General features: G+C 41.9%; 1 protein-coding gene across 1 annotated transcript in view; it reads left to right on the forward strand.

Moving 5' to 3' along the window:
* The first annotated feature begins 4,475 nt into the window (after nucleotides 1–4,475).
* Nucleotides 4,476–19,475, forward strand: part of SLC6A2 (solute carrier family 6 member 2) — a 66,692-nt gene continuing 51,692 nt past the window's right edge. The window contains exon 1 of the mRNA XM_085301062.1: nucleotides 4,476–4,932. Coding sequence (XP_085157188.1) covers nucleotides 4,476–4,932 — 457 coding nt within the window. The remainder of the gene's footprint in view (nucleotides 4,933–19,475) is intronic.

The following is a 19,475-nucleotide window of genomic DNA, read 5'->3' on the forward strand; positions in this document are numbered from 1 at the left end:
CAACAGCTAGCAATTCAAGAAAGGTAGCGAGCAAAAATGTTGTTGAAGTTGAAACTTAACTCTGGTGTGAAATGTTCCGAAGGTCAGCTATAATTTCAAAAAGATGAGAAGTGCTGGCAAAGTTACTGAAGCATGGCGAAAAGCGTGTATGTACAGAGAGAGGGGGCAGCATGAAGTAAATCTGCTAGACATCCATATCACCCTCCACACACACACACACACACACTTCATTTGGGGGCTCTGAACACAATTTTGGACCCCTGCAATGGGTGTTCTCCGTGCTGACTGAATGTGTCCTGGCTACTTCAGCCTTTTTGCAAAGAACATCAGCCAGCCACAGACTCCCCAGCTAGAGTCAGTTTTTCTTTAACTCTAAAATGAACAAAGATACCATAGGATACCTTGCCTGAGTCACACTGATCGCTCCCTTGATGGAGGCTCCCTCTTACCTGAGTGTAGCAGATTCTAGGTTAAATCAGCTTGGGTGGCTTATAAATAAGCTCGTAAGTCAATAGTGGCTTGAGATTCTTCCCCTAGGTCTCAGTTTCCTTTTGTAAGTGGAATGCCACAACTTCTTGGACCGCTTTTGTAGTATTTATTTTCAGCCTGAAGGCACTTTGTAGCATGACACACACTGCCAAAATGTAGAGTTAGACCAAGAGGAATGGGCAAAAGACACATACTGCTTTAGCGAAGGGATACTATTACAATAGCCTACTAACAATACAACACAGTTTCAAAATACTAAGTAAACATCGTATTTGGAATTGCATTGTGATTTCAGGGACACTGCTAAGTAAACCTGCCCAACCCACTCAAAATAGGCCAAGAACGTGGAGATGACATTTTGACTGTCATCAAAAGGTGTTTGATACAGTCTACAGTATAGTACCCTTCACTTGCTAACCTAGAAAGATGGGTGCCCCTGCCACTGCCATGTTCCCATCACTGGGAAATTGTTTTAACATTGATTCAGTAAAAAGGCTGTTGTTGACTTTGTTCCCAGTTCCTACAGCAGCTGAGTTGTTTTTATCAAAGTACAACCAAACCTAACTTCATTCTGTTTACGCAGTTCATTTGAAAAATGTTTAATCTTTCACTGCTAGTGAGCCTCAAGGCCAGAATGAGCTCAGAGTTACTGTGGACATATCAGGGTTGGAATTAAGAGTTGGTGTATATATTCCTTGTCCTTTCTTAATCTTTTTATTATATACTGGATTATAATATAAAAGAAGTTAATGCCTTGGGTCTACAAGTCCAGAACCCTGCTGTCACAGGCAACTTCATCACACACCCCTGCTCATAAAGCAATTAAATTTCATCCTAAAATATAGGGTTTTAACTCACACTGCATTCACTGCTGTGATAGTTAAAACTCTTCTCATTTCCCAACTAAATTTATCACAATTCTTTTGTCCTTTGTTTTAAATGCCCCTCCTTTTTTTTGCTCAGTGACACCTCAATTTATTTATAAAGCAATCATATCCCCTCTCAGTCATTGTTTTGACTGACTACGCTCTTTCATCAAATACATCAGACGTAACAAGAAGGCAAGAACTTTTCAGATGCACCAAATATGAAGTGCCAGTTCTAACACATATGACCACTGTGTGCTACAGCCCTTCTTAACAGCTCAGCTCAGAGGAAGGGTAGTAGTCAGCGCCAGCAGTTCTGCAACATCAGTAGCAGAGGGCTGGGCTGGGCTGGGCTATGCTGCTGGAGGTTGTGAATTCAAACCCTACTGCCTSCAAACACAATGAACCTTCTCTCCAGCTGCAAATGGAGATTTGGGAGGAAAACACTAAATTGTTGTCCAGTGTTTTTTCCCTCGTGGACACTAAGGTATGAAAGTAACAGTCCCAGATTACTTTTACAGTATATTCCCCCTATGCCTTGCAAAGAGAATGACAGAGGTGAATTTTAATAACTATGCCTAAACTAACAGCACTTAATTGTTTTATAAAGTAAACTATGTCCTATTACCTATGACGGTAAACTACACTCCACTATACACCCTATTCCCCAGTCAGCAGCGACATATCACTAACACCCTGCCATCTTGCCTGGCTTCATTGAGGTTTCTGAATACAGTATTCCCTTCCATGACTTTAACTCAAACCACTGTCAGGCTCTATTAAGCATAACAGGATCCAGACAGATTCAAGATTAAGCAACTTTTTTTTTTTTTAAATCCAATTGAGGACTTTCTTACCTTGAGGGTGCAGCAGATATTACATTAACCAGATTGCGCACACTTTCCATGCCACAGCTCAAGAACTAAAGGCATATATATAAATATATATACACATACATATGCACAGTGATTTAATTCTCTTCGGAAATAAGCAGGGACTTTCTAAACTCATCTCACGCCAGACACTATGATCAAGCTCAGCTAATTAATACCCTTATGGGGAAAAGGATGTTCCTTAGCAAGGCCTTGTTTTTCCAGAAGCAATGTGCAAGTGGTGTTGTCTCACAAAGGAAGTCTGTGCAGACCATTAAGAGAGTAATAGTCACGTGGAGAGAGGGGAACCAGGTTTAAAAAGCTCCTTCCTGGCTAGGCTACAGCTTCAGCTCCCAGAGAGACTGCAATCCCAGAGTGGTGGAACCACGGAGAAGAAGTTCCCTTTCATTCATCTTTCCCCTCCCGTTAGGCGCCAGGGAATGGGACAGAGGCATCCCCAGTGCTACCTGGTGAGTCTGGCAGCAAGAGAGCTTCAGGGCGCTGCGGCTGGGAGCGGAGGCTCTCCTTTTTCATGCTTAGAGGCAGAGCTTGCCCCATGTTTGGTATGTGAGAATGGGGGCGCAGGCTCACTAAATGTTAGGGAAGCGTGGGCATCTCTGGGGACACTAGAGCACGATACTCTGTTATAACTGGCAATGTGGCTATGTATTAGATGTGTTTCGTTGATATGACGGATGGTACAAGGAGTGTGCTTGGAGGCAGCAGTGTAGTAAAGGTAAACATGTAGAAAGGTGGGCTGTACAGCTCAGACAAACACAGTGTTTATGCAACACTATGTAATGCTGTGTACCTGAGGAGTATTTGCAGCATCAATGGCGTGAGGTGACAAAGGAGATACAAAAAAATGTTTTTTTGTGGTGTATTCAGAGATGATGAGGGCAGGAATCTGGACTCACCAAGAGAGCGCATGCAAGCCATATGTTCTAAGCATACAACTGCTCTACAACAGCTCAGGCACTGCTGAAATATTTTGTCCAGATAAGGGCTTTAGGATACAAGTTACGGCTGAGAAGCATAAAAAGGTCTGGATGATGTTTTTTGTGACACGGAGAGCTTTTTGCAAAGGTAGAAAATCTCCAAATTTGCAATAGCTGTCTTACTAGCATCTTTGCAATCTGTGGCCTAAAGTGGGAAGATGATGATATGAATTTGCAAACTTTAACTCTCTCTGAATTGGGATTCTTTTCCACACACTGAGATGGAAGAACCTGGCATTCCTTTCTACCTTTGACATATATTAGCACTCCTACATACATTAGTATTGTAATAACATATGATAATATGTTATCAACCCCAGAGCAGTGAATAAGAATAGCAGGTTGTAACACTACAGAGACTCCTCTGTGATCTGACCTATTAACACTGATGTTAGGTGAAAGCAAAGCTACTTAACATCACCAGTCGGAGGAGGAAGCCAGTACCTGCCTCCTATGCTCAAACTGTATTGCCTAAACAGACACTGAACAGACAGCTACTGCTCACAGTGTAACAAGTTGTTCCTGGAAACTCTTTTGCACAGCTGTATTCAGCCAACTTTTCGCCCCAAGTGCCGCCATTCTGTAAGCTAATTCTTTGGTCCCTTTATATCTAGAAGACCCAGGTCCCTTAGAGTTGGAATAGCAGCAAACAGCTAATGACCTGCAAATACTTCACCCTGACAAGCGAATCCTTCCAGGCCCACGCTTTCCAAGAACAAGAAAGCTGGACCTCCATCAGCCCTGGTATGCGAGCACTAAGGGTGTCCGGCTCTGCCGCTCACACTACATCGCACCAAGGTCCGAGCTCGAAAGCCAGATTCTGCTGTTAACTGCAGCCAGGCTGGCAGACGGGAGAAAGCTGCCTCTGTGCTGCGTGCGGTTCCCACTGCCGAGTCAGGCGCCGGGCACCCCAGCCTCGCCATACCTGTTGCCAGCCGGCAGCCCCGGCAGCCTGCTTGAGCGGGGACGTGTGTTCCTCTTGGAGGGAAGGAGCGCGCCGGGCGCAGCGGAGCGCTCGTTTTTCGTCTCTCCGCCGCAAGCGCCGCCGAGGCAGCGCTGCGGCGGGGGAGCGCGGAGCGGGCCGGGGCGGGCCGGCGGCCCCTGCTCGGGGGCAGGCTGCCCCCAGGTGCGGCGGCGGCGGGAAGCGGCGCGGCGCCCGCCCCGCTCGGCAGCGCTCGGCCAGGCCCGCTCCCTCGGGGCGCCCCAGCGTATGCGGGCGCTGCGGGTCCCCCCTCTCCCGCCTCATTTGCATGACTCTTATTACGGCCGCGCCGCGCTCCTGCCGCGCTGACACCGGCGGGCTGGGGCGCGGAGTCGCCGCCAGCGGGAAGTGCGCTCCCGGTAGCCCGCTGCGCACCCCGCGCGGCCGCCGCCCCTCCGCAGCTCGCTCTCTCCGGACCTTTCAGGCGAGGATGAACAAACAGGTCCAGCCCGACCGCAAAGTGTCCGTGGTGGCCCCCTTGCCGGAGCGCGCGGGGCAGCCGCCCCCCAAGAAGGACGTGGAGCTGCTGCTGGTGAAGGAGCGCAACGGCGTGCAGTACACGAGCAGCAGCCTGCTGCCCGCCGCCCCCGCGCCGCGCCCCGCCGCCCGCCGCGACAGGGAGACCTGGGGCAAGAAGATCGACTTCCTCCTCTCCGTCATCGGCTTCGCCGTGGACCTGGCCAACGTCTGGAGGTTCCCCTACCTCTGCTACAAAAATGGAGGGGGTAAGAGCACCGCTTACGAGGCACTGCGCCCCGCGTCTGCGCCCCCGGCCCCGAGGCGTCCCGGAGGCGGGAGGCGAACCGGGGCCGGGGCCGCCGGCGCCCCCGGTGCGGGAAGAGCGGCGGCGGCGCGGGGCCCCCTGAGCGCGCTCCCCGCGCCCCGAAACCCACCGGGCTGGCGGCTGCTCGCCAGCCCTCTGAGTGCAACTTCGCTGTGAGCAGAGGCGTACTGCCTGCCGCTGCCACTTTAGCCTGCTAAACACTTTCTCGGCTGCAAAAAGCAGCACCAAGAAAAGAAAATGGAAAAAAAAAGAGAGAGAGAGAGAGAGAGAGAGMGAGCGAGAGCGAGTGAGCAAAGCCTTGAGCAGTAAAAAGGCATCTAGAAAAGTTACCACTGCACCATTGAATGGTTTCATTTGGGCAGTTTCAATGTGGGCTCGGGTCTTCTACCCTAGACTGTGCAGTTTGAGGGTTATTTTTCCCCCAAGTAGACAGAAAACTTATTAAAAACAAAACCTCACCTCCTGCACATTTTGGTGAGGACAGCAACAACAACAAAATCACACACAGTAACTACAGTTAGATCAAATAGCCTGACACCTCTTTAGTAAGACCTTAACTCTATGAGGCTCTTTCATGCCCTCAAATACAGTGTGTTACTGGTGATGACTCTGCGCTGTGATGGAGTAACACCATCTGCAAGCAGGGCAGGTGCCTGGGGTGCTTGCAAATCACACATAGGAAGAACAGACTATGCCTGGCAGATGGAAGACTGTTCGTGCGAATGGTGAATGATACAGACAGAAGAACTGCTAGATAGAAAGCACGTTCTGTAAGATAGCTATGTAGGTCTTGAAAATGTAGTTGCCTGGTGAGAAAGGCTAATGGTTTGCACTTGCACCATAAAATATTTGCTTCCTATGAAAAAATGGCATGTAGGACAGGAAAATCTCCATCAGTTAAGTTACACCAGGGCTTAGAATATAAAAGGAAACTAGAAAGGGCTGGTACTGAAACACTCCATGTGATTTGGTATCACCAAAACTTCTGTGGAGAGCCAAATAACCTATCCCCTTGCCACTCGCAGAGGCTGAAGGAAGTAGATACTATAGAAAAATAAACTCTGTCCTTATGTCCAAAAGTAATTCAAACAATTCACACTACAGCTGTACAATACACATCCATTCCTCTTGAAACCAGAAAGCTTCCACAGTGTCAAGTGCAAGTTTAACAGAAGTGTCATATGTGCAACTTTGTGCACCATTTCCTAAAGATTGCAAGATGACCAGGAGATCTGAGAAAGAGATACACTCCTCTATTTTATATAAGACAAGCTGACATCCACAGCTCTTTTCTGTCATACCTTGGATCACTTTTGATCAGATTCCTAACTCATTTCCTTTACAATTTGCTGCTATCTCAGACAGAGGAGGTAATTGTCTGCAATCCATTCACATTTTGCTTATGCTGCATCTTCTGTCAATTCAGCTACAGAAACCTGGATCTTTGTTAGCATCTTTTAAATTAAGTACTTCCAAACTGAAGTGGATAGAAAGCTAAGTACAAGAAGTATTTTTCATGGAAAAGTTTCCACAAAGTTTTCCACGCCATCAAAGTGGAATCGGGACCTTTATAAACTACAGCAGAAGGCCCTATGCTGTCTGACTCTACAGAATGACTGAGAACTGCTTCCTGATACTGTGATTACAAACACTACTACATTTCCTCTGCCCTTTCATAGAAAACATACAGCAGTATGAAGCATTTCAATACCTAGGACACCATTTTTGAACGCACACATAACACCAGAGCATTCTTTACTGGCACTTGAAAATGTTTATTTTCCCATGAAATCAAAGATAGAATAATCCTGAGGCTCAAAAATCATTAACAGTGGGCTTTTCCAGAAGAGTTGTTCTTAGGAAGGACATTAGCAACAAAACTGTATGAAGACACGTCAGCTTTGGCCAATACAAGGACAGACTAATTTTTACAATTTGTTTGTGTTCAGTTTACTGATGTTTAATCATATCTAGATATTGGAGATCAATAGTCTTTGTCTATGCTGTTTTATAAACCATAGCGACTAGCATTTCAGCCCCTAGTATTCAGTCACGGCAGAATTTCTAGGACAGACCTGACCTGAGAAGCAGAGAATAGAAATATGAACAGGGACTGGTTAAGAACTTACTTCTACCTCTACAAAAATTTTCTCTGTGGTAGCTTAAAAATTTCCCATCCATTGCCACCACACTGGACATATATACCAATCTCATATAGCAGAAACTCTTGTTCTAAAAGTACTTTACTGAGTTTCAAGCCAACTCAGTTCCTTCCCTCTGCCAGTCTGGGTTTGGAGCGTGGTTTTCTCTGTGGGCAATTTTACTACAGAAGCAAAGAAGAGAAAGAGGTGATGAGCGTTGAGGGCAATGGGATCTTTCATTACCATCATTCCAGTCCTGCATCCACAGATACTCTTAAACACCTTTTTTTCACATTGCTCCTGCACAAGGGAACCTTACTAGGACTAGAACAAGTTTTGCTAACTCAAAGGAAGAATCCAGTGGGTTTCATATAATTGCTGGCTTATGTATCTGTATGGGAGACGTCATAAAAATAGAGGCACTAACAGACATGGAGAAACATGTGGTTACATTGTCTTGGGACTTCTGCTGGGCTGCTGAGCAAGCTAAAGAGACAAAATTACGCAGGGTTCTGGTGTTGGATATTACATACTTTGTATAGACTGCTAGGACTTGCTCTTTAAAAAAGGTTTAAAAGCAGCTCATAAGGTTACAGTTTGCCTTTTAATATTGAGAAGAACCTACCAGATAAAGGAAAATACTAAACAGATTGAACTTGAGTTGTATTGAATCAGTAGAAGGAAAATGATTCCTTTCCTCTTCCTCCCTCAGTTTCTCTTTATTCTGAAACCCTACCAATGGCTTACAGCCACAGCAGACTTCAGACAAAGGTAGTCAAATGTGGCTTACAGAGCTCTATATCCTCAACCGATTGATATGAAATAGGCAGTGAAAAGCAAGGATCTTGCAATGCCAGAAGATCTAAGCCACTCAGATATTGTAACACTTCTTTTGTTTTCAGCATAGTTAGTGCTATCTCAGCAAAAAGAAATTTTATTATTCTTCCACAGTTTAAACTCAAAAAGTAACAAGGGCTATTAAATGTTATTTCAGAGCATTTAAGGACATGTAAGCACACAAAACTGTAAAAAAATGGTGTCCCCCTTTACATTTGAAAAGGGTGACCTGGGTGACTTGAGGACTGTTACAGATCTAAGACTGGCTGTGATTAAGATGCTATCAGACACACTTATTGCCTCTCCATGCTTGTAGTGGTTTTCAATAAAGCATGAGAACTTAAGGGAACTTAGAAGGAAAGTATGAATACACACTGTATTCCTCCACTTAAAGCTGAGTTTACAAGAATGTAAATGCATATATACACCCATCTCTTACTAGCCAAATCTTAGAGCTTCTTTCTTTGCTGAACTCCTGGGAAGTTTCCTGATTAAGAACTAGACATATAGCCTTTTGGGTTAAATCTTGGAGTTCCACACCTACAAAACTCCCATTAGCTTACTTCAGTGAGTTTTACTCATTCTAGGTATACACCACACAATGGTAGTATTATAAACCTTTTTTAATGGCGTGTAACTTCTGAGACAGCACTGGTGGTGTTAACAAAAATCTATTTGCATTTTAAGAAGCTCCCAGTAACAGAAAAGCTAGAGAGTAAGAAGGAGCCAATAGCATGAAAATGCTGAATGAATAGCCAGAAACATCTGTGTTTTGGGAGTAGCCTGCTGAGAGACCTCGATGGGACTTCTGCACAGATAGACGGCAGAATGTAACCCTCATGTGAACAACTGATTTCTGGAAACATTCTTCTGCTATAAAAAATCCCCAAATCTTTAGTAAGATCTAGAAAGCTATCGCGTTTATTTTTTGTATCAGTTACTTTCTTAGAGCTTGCCTGCCTTACAGAGACAGTGGCTGATACAGTGGTTGCTTCGTAATGTGAAACAGGCCCCAGAAAAATTTTAGGCCAGTTTAGTAATGAACAAACTGGGTGAGGTCTTGCCCTCACTGATTTCTTGGGAGCAGGATATGCTGTGTGCTCTAAACCACTTTATAAAACAGCAGGGAGGCAATATACAGATGGCAACTTTCTGCAAGTTCTCATTAAGCAGATAAGGTGATATTCGGATGCTCGGGGCGGGGGGATTCTTGCACATTGATTGCCTCATCAGTTTGGCTCATCAATAAACATTGCAGATTACATACATTTCACTGTTCTTCACAACACAAGAAAAGTACTACATGTGTTCTTGTGCAGACCATTCTGTGAGTTTAGAAGAGCAGAATATGTCACTGCAGAAATCATTAAGTTCAACTGCCGGCTTGGCTCTTCTCACAAGTGCTGCATCGTCATTAGAATTCATTTTTGGCAACAGCTTTTCTTAAAAAAGGAAGAGAGAAAAAGGAGGAAAAAAAAATAAAGGACTCCCAAGCTGTATGCGCTTGTTTTTAAGCAGAAACATCACTGTACCAAGATGAGTTTTTATAACATGTCCAACCTCTTAAGTGTTCTCCAGTTCAGTAAGAAGCTATAGTGCAGTAAAGAATGAGAAGAGTATTAGAATTGGATTCTCATCAACTTAGGGAAGGATTTACCCTGATAGTTTGGAATATATCTAAAATTATGCTGCTGCCAAATGACATTGAGTAATGCCTGGTATGATTAACTTTCTGCGGGGGAGGACGATGCTCAGTGTTAGTTAACAAAGCTACTGTAGTTTCTGTACAAGATACTCTTGGTATTAATGAACATTTTTATTTAGCATTCTTGCAGTCATGGGCAAAATTAATATTCCCCACTGAGATTTCTGAAAAAAGAATCTGTAACAACATGACACTTCTTTTTGTGAGCCAAACTATTTGCAAGGTCAGTCTTGTTCAGACTATTCATTAGGAAGTATGTAATTGTCAGATTAGTCACTAGAGACTTACTGTATCATACGAATCAGATTAAGCTTTTTATGATTCAGAAAAAAGCTGCAGATAGATGTTTTAACAGTTCTCTAGCTATCATAACGTACACTTTTAAGCTCAGAGACATTAGTTTCTTGAATGTCTTTAGACAACATTTCTAGGACAAATTATTTGCTTCACAGAACAATTCACCAGCAATTGATAGCTTTTAGAACAGAAGTATCCTACAGCTTGTCCTAATGCTCCTTTTCTTATTTCGTACTTCCATAAGCTCTAACACAGAACTTAGCAATCTACAGCCCAGGTACTAAAGATAGCATACAACCAAACCCAAATATCCCTTAGCAGCACCAGCAGCCGGGAGCTGTTGCACACTGAGACGACCCTTGAGAAAGCAAGCGTTGCCTCTCGCAGAGCTGGGAGCACGCCAGGACGCCACTGCACCCAAATATACAATAGTGCTCATCAGCAGCACCTCGCCTTTTTAAGATGCTCTCTACCCTGCATTTTGCTGAGTCTCTGCCAGCAAATTTAATCATTCATTTGAGAAAGAAGAATACAGTCTGGCACATTATCCTTCAAAGGTGACTGACCCTAATTTTGTGTTTTACCTTTCAAAACAACAACAATAACGAAAATTGAAGTAATCTAACAGAAAAGCCTGCACCAAGAGTTTGATTCATCAAAGCTTGGATGCAAATCTAGTGACTTTGGTTTCCTAATACAGCGTTCTCAAATCCCATTCGCATATCAAACCAGTGCCCTCATGCAGCCCCCAGACTGTTACGCCGATCTCCATGCTGGAGACACAATCTTCAGGCTCCAGGGCATCCTGTGACATTTGGGACAATGCTGGTTTATGTCACGTGATAGTCCCTCCTTTCCCAGAGCCAGATCCAGCCAGCTCACAGTTGCTCTCCTCTTTTTTGCACAGGACTTCATCACTTCTCTTTCCTTCCCTAGACTTGCCATTAGGCTCCTGGTGATACAGGGTGCTGTTTGCACTTAGGCTTGCCAGCCCTGCAGCTTGCGTGCCAGAGGTGCCAGCTGCTCCTCAGCAGCCTCCTGCTGTTCTCCTCTACTTGCCCAGCAATCTTGTTGCCGCTGCAAAATAGCTCTGCAGAACTGTCCTGCCTCCAGGGTTATGAGCTGCTGCACTTTACACCTATTACATAGGAAGCATTAGGAATACTTCACAAGGAAGAACTAAACCTCTCTTCCCCAAACCCTTCATCACTTCTAAACCTAGCTTTTGGCTCTAGCTTAAGGTGTTACAAAATAGCGTACAAGTGATTAGCCTGCAACAGAGGCTCTCCACTACATAATCTGTCTGAATGGAAGTTACCTGTCCCAGACCAAGTCTAATAATCCTTAGTTTGATAATTACACAGTTTCTAGAGAAGGTTCATGGTACTTTAAATTGAGGTTATATTTCAGGACAGCCCTGTGACAGATGCAGGGCAAGGATTCGGGACGGATCTCAGGGGTACACTAAACCACCAAAACCAGCGCACTATCTTCAGTGCTCTATGTTAGCGAAGTGATAGATCAAGCTGGTATGAACCGAAGAAGCTGTTCTGACACAAGCAAAGATGTCCCATTTCTAACCATGCTGAGTGAACACATTTGTATTATTATTCAAAAGCACTTACTCCAACCTAAGAGGCAAAAAAGGGCATCAAATAGCAAATTGGTGTCTTAAATCAGTTGTTTGAAATCTAAAATTTTTGCTTAAGGCCTCCCCACCTCCCCCTTCATTCCTGTATGCTCTTTTCAGTTATGCCAAGAAACTAAAGTACCAAAATATCCCTAGAAATCCATTCCAATAGGATGTAAATACATCCTGAAAAAGTTCTAAAAGTCATATTTGGAAGCCATCTACGTTCATATTAACACCTACTAAAACAGATGCAGGAGGTTCCTTAAAGCATGACTAGGGATCTCAGGTTTTGGAACAAGCTGGAACAGCAAACATCCAAGCTTCAACTATTTCTAGTCTATTTTCTCACTAATATCTTTTAATTCTCTTTACTAAATTCCAATGCCTTTGTCCCAAGCTGCTTAGAGTTAAACACTGTAGTATGGCTTTCTAATATCAGTTTCCACTGTAAACATCATAGCATTTAGATATACTGTAAGCATTAAACAATATGGTATCTAGTTGCTCTCATAACATCACAAAATAATAAACTATGACCCAGTATATTCTATACTTAGTGACATATTTAGTTTAAAACATTGCAATTCAGGCAACAGGAGACAAGTTTAAAAGGAGTCTTTTTGTAACACAGATATAGTACTTTTAGTACTACCTCGCTCCTAGTATTTCCATTAGCTCTGTATCAATCATATTCATTATACAGAATATAAAAAAATGTTATGATTAATTTGCAACTAACTCCTGACTTCTTGAGCTGAAATGTGACAAGAAGAAATGGTTATTATTAAAGCTGAAATAAGTTGTATTTGGGACACCCCTCCACCTATCCTGCTTCTGTGATGATTTTTTAAGGATTCTAGGATTCTCATTGTGATTGTAAGCCTGGATCCATGGAGACATAGGATCCATGCGAGCAGCCTATTAGCCATGTCCTGATAACCTGTAATTCCCTCCTCTTCCAAATATAACTCCTTGATCTTCCTTCCTTCTCCCTGCCTCTGAGTTACAGCTTGGATTTGCACAGTAGGATTTCATCCCAGTCGTGTAAATCCTATGCACTGATGCCCAAGTCAAAATAGATTCAAATGAAAGCTTTATACTGACAATAACAAAACTTGGCTTCCTAAAGACAGACATTGAAACTTGAAGGACTTAAAAACATTCAAGTCCTTCAAGAAAGCAGCACCAGAAGTGCCTAGCCTGCCAGTAATGCTGAGCAGCTCCTGTTTGCATGGAAATCCTGGGCAGATAACTACCATAGCTTAGCATCTTAACTTTTATATGGATTCAATCTACTTAATTTTAGCCACACAAATTTTGAAACCTTTGTCTTCATTCCATAAATGGTGAGGGGAAGAGTTGAGTCCCTTCCACTATGGCATACCATTTTTTTTGACATCTTCAAGAAATCTTTTCATGAAGGCCATAGGAAAGAACCTCTAAACTACTTATCAGGCCTATTCTGTGTTTTATTTTCACTCCTGCTTTCCCCTATTCTGTATTTAAATTGAGTTTTGCAATGTTCCTCCTGAAGCATGACAAAGGCGGCAGTACAGTGCTCTGCTTCACTAACTAGGATCTACCATTCAGAAAGACAGTCAGCACAGAGCTCTGGCTACATAAACCAGAGTGTATTAATATAATATAATATAATAATACAGTAAGTGTATTTCTTTACACTTGTTTTCACTCAAAAGAAGTTACCAAGTTTCCAGTGCACAAAGTTCCACGATACCACAATTCAGACAGAAATGGATGGCCAGTGGTCTTCTGCCAGGCCATAAACATTTCCTATGACTAGAGTTCTGATTGCTGGAGTAAAGTCAGCAGCCCTTATTATACAATAATTCTTTTGATAGAAGGTGGTAATTTCCAGTGCTCCTACTCATTGTCAAGGCTTTATGAGCACACTCACTCACTTGCAAAAATACAAATGATCACAAAAGCTGTGCTCTTAATGTGTATTAACTGGTTGCTATTGTTTGGCTATTACTATTGTTAAAGAATATATGCTAATTTAAGCATTCAAAATAGGCATCCAACACTATCAGACTGCTATTGTTAGACTAGTCATTTAAAAAGCCTTTCTTAGCCTGCTTTGTTATAGGCTGCTTCCCTAGAATATGCATGTCATGTTAGCATAACAAACACCAACTCAGAAGAGCAGTACTGGTTTGATCCTGTCCCACTGAAGTGCATAGGACCTGTGATTTCAGCAGCAGATTACTCCTTTAGAGTCTTTATTCAGAGCTAGACGAAAATATTGCATGATTTCCAAGCAGTGCAACTACTGACAGTGAGTAAAAAGCCACATCTTGCTACAGCATTGTTTTTTGAGAAACAGCTTTTTGGGGCACTGCTGGGTTGGCGGATTGTGGCTGGGTAATTGCACAGCATTCATCTGTACTGAAGGCTACAGGACTGCGGGAGGTCAGCAGCAGCTTTGCTGTCCCATCCACACTGTGGAAGGCTACACCCTATCTGATCATCTTCCTGACCATACAAACAAGCTATTACTATAGGTCTATCATATGTACTGAAAAAAACAGCTGAGTCTTGCTGTAGTGTGGTATTGTATTTTTTGCTAGCTAATTATAACTTATTCCGTACCTTCTGAGCTATGTTTACTAGACAGCACTCCTACTGATTTAACTTTTATTTCTCCTTCCTCCTTTTTCTCTTCTGTAATCAAACATCACTTGGAATGTCTATTTTGAAGCATGCCAAAGGTGACAACACAATATTTCCCTTCAAAGTCTACATCTCTTAGGGCACATGCGTTACTGTTGTCAAACACTAGTTTAACGAAACAGGAGAGGCTTGATGAGGGAGGGCTTTTTGACACTGCTATACAGACAGAAAAACACATCAAAACTTTTCTCAGACCACAAGGTGGAGCAGTAGATCCTTATAACCTGATAATTAATGCAAAAACAATGTACTGCATTTATAGAAGCAAATGACTGGAGGACCTAAAAAGGTGGCTCAACCTAACAAGATGGCTTTCAAATACAGAGCTGCCTAGTAATAGCAATGATTGTTCCCAGGCAGATTCTTCTGATTCATTTCATTTATTAATAAACTCTAGGAACGGCAGCTTTCAGTGATGTCTAATTCACATCAAGGAGGAGGATTCTCAGCATTTCCACAGTGATAACAAGAAAACAATCCACAGATAATAAGATGTTACCCCATGAGCCCATCCTCTTTTGAATGAGAGCAGCATTAAAATGGAGATACTGTCTCTTCCCTCCAAAGAATGATACAGGAAGAAGTACTTCCTCAAAGACTTTAAATTTTGGAGGCTGGTTGTTGCAGTCCCCTTACCGCCTCAAAAGATTTAGCTTTGAAAAACAGGCAAGCTCCATGCAGACTTTCATTATCAGTCTAAAATAAAGAGCCATACCTTTCTATTTGCTTTTTGTGTTAAAATAACATGCCTTTCAGCACATCTCAGCATGTTGCCTTCATTGCAGAAGCATAATTATTTCAAAACACTAGAAAGTGAAAAGAGTTTCAGCAAGAACAGCTAACTATAATAGAATAACTACAATATTAAAAAGTTTAGGTTATCGAAACATCAAAATCACAAGTTAAGAGCCATTCGAAAGCATCTTTGTTACATGAATCTTCCTCAGTACATAGGACTCCATCTGGCCACTGATGTCCAATGAGCCTGATACTAGAGAAAGCTCAAAAGCTCTTGTGCTCCCAAATGAAGAGTGATTAGTGATGGCACTGCTGCAGAAATAGCTGAATATAGGCATCTTATTTATAAGATTTATCACAAAACTAAGGAAGAGCTTGTGCTCTGGAGTGCTTTTGTCTCTTCTCTGAAGAGAAATGCAGATGTGTCAATGAAGTCATGGGGCAGGTGTTGGCGAGAACAGAGACACTCCAGGATTTTGTTTTGGGAAAGAGTTTGATCATTTGTTCCTTTTCTGCAGTTTCTCATTTGTGTACGACTCTACAGCTTTAGTTAAAATCAATAGAAGTGTAAACCACAAGGGAGAAATCCTGACCCAGCTGAAGTCAATGGGTGTTTTTTTCCATTGACGTCACCAGAGCCAGAATTTCAACCCAAATAACAGACGCGGCCTCTCTGAAGGACTTTTAAGTAGACAGAATTTCCAGACTCAGAGTTATATGAGAAGAGAAACAGAGGAGAGGAACAGAAAAGCATTCCGACTAAACCGATATAGAAACATCCACTGACTAATAGCTAATCTTCATGCAGTGCAATAGCTCAGGACTTTACCTAATAAGCAGAATGTCGGGACTTACATAGATGATAGCCATTAACAACACGAATTTACTCCATGAGAGTTAGGCTATGACCTGGGCACTCTCCTGCATACAGTTCGAGAAACAAAAAATATTATTTTAAGAAGTGTTTTTTACTCTCACAGTGTCAGAGAGACAAATGGTTAAGTAAGAATCTCCTTCTAGCTCTCAAGGCTAAAGGGAAAAGCCAAAAGACAAATAAAAGGATTAGATTAGAGATTCTTATACGTTAAGCCAGTTTAAATTATTCTAAGGCCAGATGCATTTAATTTTCCTGAACTTTTGGATTGCCAAATGTAGGAATACAGTTGGCATAAGTCTCTCTTTCCCTTCCTTCATTCTTTCCTGAAAGAAAGTGGCAGAAAACAGTTACTAGGTTATTCCTAAATTACAGTTTAATCATTCACTGACATATATTGAGTTGGATGATAAAATCACTGTCTCTAACCTTAAATTAACAGATTTGGACATCTTCAAGATTATCTACATCTTTTCCTCCTAACTACAGGGATAAGTTATTAAAAACGGTTCAGAAATATAAAAAGAATAAATAGTGTGATATTTAAAAACACCAGGCTCACCCACATTGATCTATCTTAAGGTCTGTGTAATCTGCGAAAATTTCTCCACAACTTGACCTAGCAAAAGCTTGCACTGGGATGAAACAAGAAGAAATTTTGCTTCAAATTTTTAACAGGCCTCTGTTTCATCTTTGCAATTATAGGCCCTGGGGTAATTTCCACATTCTTTATGGCATTTCAAGCTAGTAGGCCCCAGACAGAATGGCAGTGATAGAGTATGTACTGGACACTCTGGACTGGGGAAAATTTACTTTGTTGCTTGCAGCCTATTAGGAAAACAGTCCATTTCATAAGAACAAACATAAAGCTTAGGTTTCAAACCTGAATAAAAACTTGTGTCTGATTAATTCCCACAAACCAGGTAGAGTAGTGGAACAGAAAGTGTGAAGAAAGAATGCAGCTAGTCACTATAGTCAGACTGCTGCAGCAAGACTGTGGTTGGAGATTGGTTAGGTGAGACTCAGTTTACCCTCTGGAGCAGGAGAACATCATGAGAATGAGCTCCGACCATCCTTCCATTGCAGGGCATTACTGGAAAGCTCTGCTTAGTGCTCACAATGCCTAATTTATCAGAGACCCTACCTGACAGCTGTGCATTGCATCCAGAATATTACCAATTCTACCCTAGTCCAAATTACAAACAGGATTTTTTCAGATGGAAGGGATTTCTGTCAAAAATGTTGGGACAATCTTTGTGAAATTTTTGTGCTCAGCAGTGCTAATAGAAGGGTACTAGGTAAAGAAACCACAGCCATTTGGAAACCATCCTCACCTAGACCTTTTAAAATTTCAGCACAATCTGACAGCAACTATAATCTTTGATACTTAATAGAGGGCAGGGTTTTTGCATTGCTCTAGGCAATTGTGCAGTAACAGCCATCACTGTAATGGTAAATTTGCCTGAACAGTTGCTAACAGAATCACACACAGCCACAGAAGTTGTCTTGTGTAAATAAGAAAATATTACTTACATTTAGAAAAAACTATTTAATTTCAAAATCTGTACATGTGTACATGTACATGTGTAATGTACATGTGTACTCTGCAGTATATACAGCATGTTTAGGAAATATAAATGCACCAGAAAACTGTAGATAAAGAATATTTCTTAGTAGTGTTGACAGAAAACATAGGTGGGCTTTAACAAATACAGTTTTAAACTGTATGCATCTGTGTTTGCCTTCCACTCTAAAGCCCTGTATAAATATGCACTATATTTAGTTTACAGTATGGTTAGTCTGCTTCCTGTACTGGCAGTAGAAAGAACATTGGTCCTGAAGGCTTCATTTATAACGACTGCAGTAAAGCTGTACTTTGATCTATGAGAATTCTTACAGATAAGAGCTTAAAACTGTCTTATATTTCTGCAATAGAACATATCTCTTTACTGACAGCAAGAATTTAGAGGATTGTGCTGTGCAACAGTTTGTGAAGATTAAGATAGTCTAGAAGGTATTACAGTATTACAAATAAATCTCTAATAAAGCCTGAAAGGAAAAGGAATGTTTTGCTTTGGTCACTGAGTCCAAAAATTGGGTTTACAACTTAAAATTGGATTAATCACTAAGTAGTAAGGCAAGTTTTAAGTGTACCTCAGGATGCTTGTACTTGATTCCTTTCTAGTAGAATTTTGAAGAAATTACCTCCTATTGGGTTGTGTATTAATCCTCTTGAAAGCTGCCTGGCACTCGTCTAGAGCTGATTTAAGATGTTTTAAGCACTTCGTTTCATCTTGGCACAGTTATGAATCTCATGCTGCCTAAAATGGGTACTGCATCCTCTCCAGAGGGTGCTTGACTTTGGGACTGTTTTTTGTTTTGACAGCTAAATACAACCTGGGGGAAAAAAAGAAAAAAAAAAGTAATCTTTAAATGAGACACCCTTGTTTGAGACTGGGCTGTGAACCAGAAACTATACTCAGTTACATGCACACAAATGAAATGGTTTTTGCACTGCCTTGTCTTGCTGTGCACATTAGCTCCTGTGGATCTAACTAGCTATACTGGAGCGGTCCTGTCATCTCACTTTAGGCCCCCAGTGTGGGTGCTGCAAGTAGGAGGTGAGCAGCACCGTGCACCAATATACAATGGAGAGCAAGCACTGCCACGAGGGCAATGATGGGAACGTTAATTGGGTCCTGGCTCCAGGCTAGAGACACCAAAGCAAGGAGTCACCCTGCCCAAATGAGGGATGAAATCCAGAGGATTCATCCCAAGCTCTTTTCTAGTAAAGGGGGAGAACATCTCAGAAATATAGTTCAGCATACCTAAAACAATACATATGCAGCTCAAAGTAGATACATAACTTACATGACTACTAAAAGTGCCCAAATAACTCTTAAACCTGCCAGCGTGTGAACCTGCTATACCAAGAAATACCTCTGAATAAGGAGGGTATTTTAAACAGAAAAGTAGCAATCACTATTACACTATAATTACATTATAATAGTAAACTCAACTATACTCAATCTGTTTAGATTAAGAAAAGAGAGCTGAAACCCTTGACAGCAGTGCTTAAGCATCTTCACAGGGAAAAACAGCAAGTATTACAGGGCTTCATAATTCAGCAGGGAAAGCATAGCAAGAATCAAATGTCAGATATATTTGAAATATGGTATCTTTTACTTATTTATTTTAACACTGAGGAATATTAACTAATGAAATAAGCTACTAAAGAAAGCAAAGAATTCTCCTGGTATCATCAAATCAGGACTTTAAGTCTTTTTGCCTGAAATGCTGTGGGTTATATTACATAGGAAGTCAAATCAGAGCATCTAAGCAGTCCCTTCCAGCACCAAAGTCAGATGGATACATGAATAGTGAAAATGTTTATTTTAGTTCACAGCTAGGTGATTAAAAAAAAAAGAAGAAGAAGAAGAACACAGATTCTCTGAGAAGGGAAAGAGAGAGAGAAAACTATGATTAACAGTCTGTATCTTAACCAAAGTAAAGCTGTAGTTGCTAACATTTCCCTGGCACCAAGCAGGGACTTCTCTACATTAAAAGA

Source organism: Rhea americana, unplaced genomic scaffold, assembly GCF_003343005.1.
Source record: "Rhea americana isolate MKP2758 unplaced genomic scaffold, rheAme1 scaffold_172, whole genome shotgun sequence".
NCBI classification, from domain to species: domain Eukaryota; kingdom Metazoa; phylum Chordata; class Aves; order Rheiformes; family Rheidae; genus Rhea; species Rhea americana.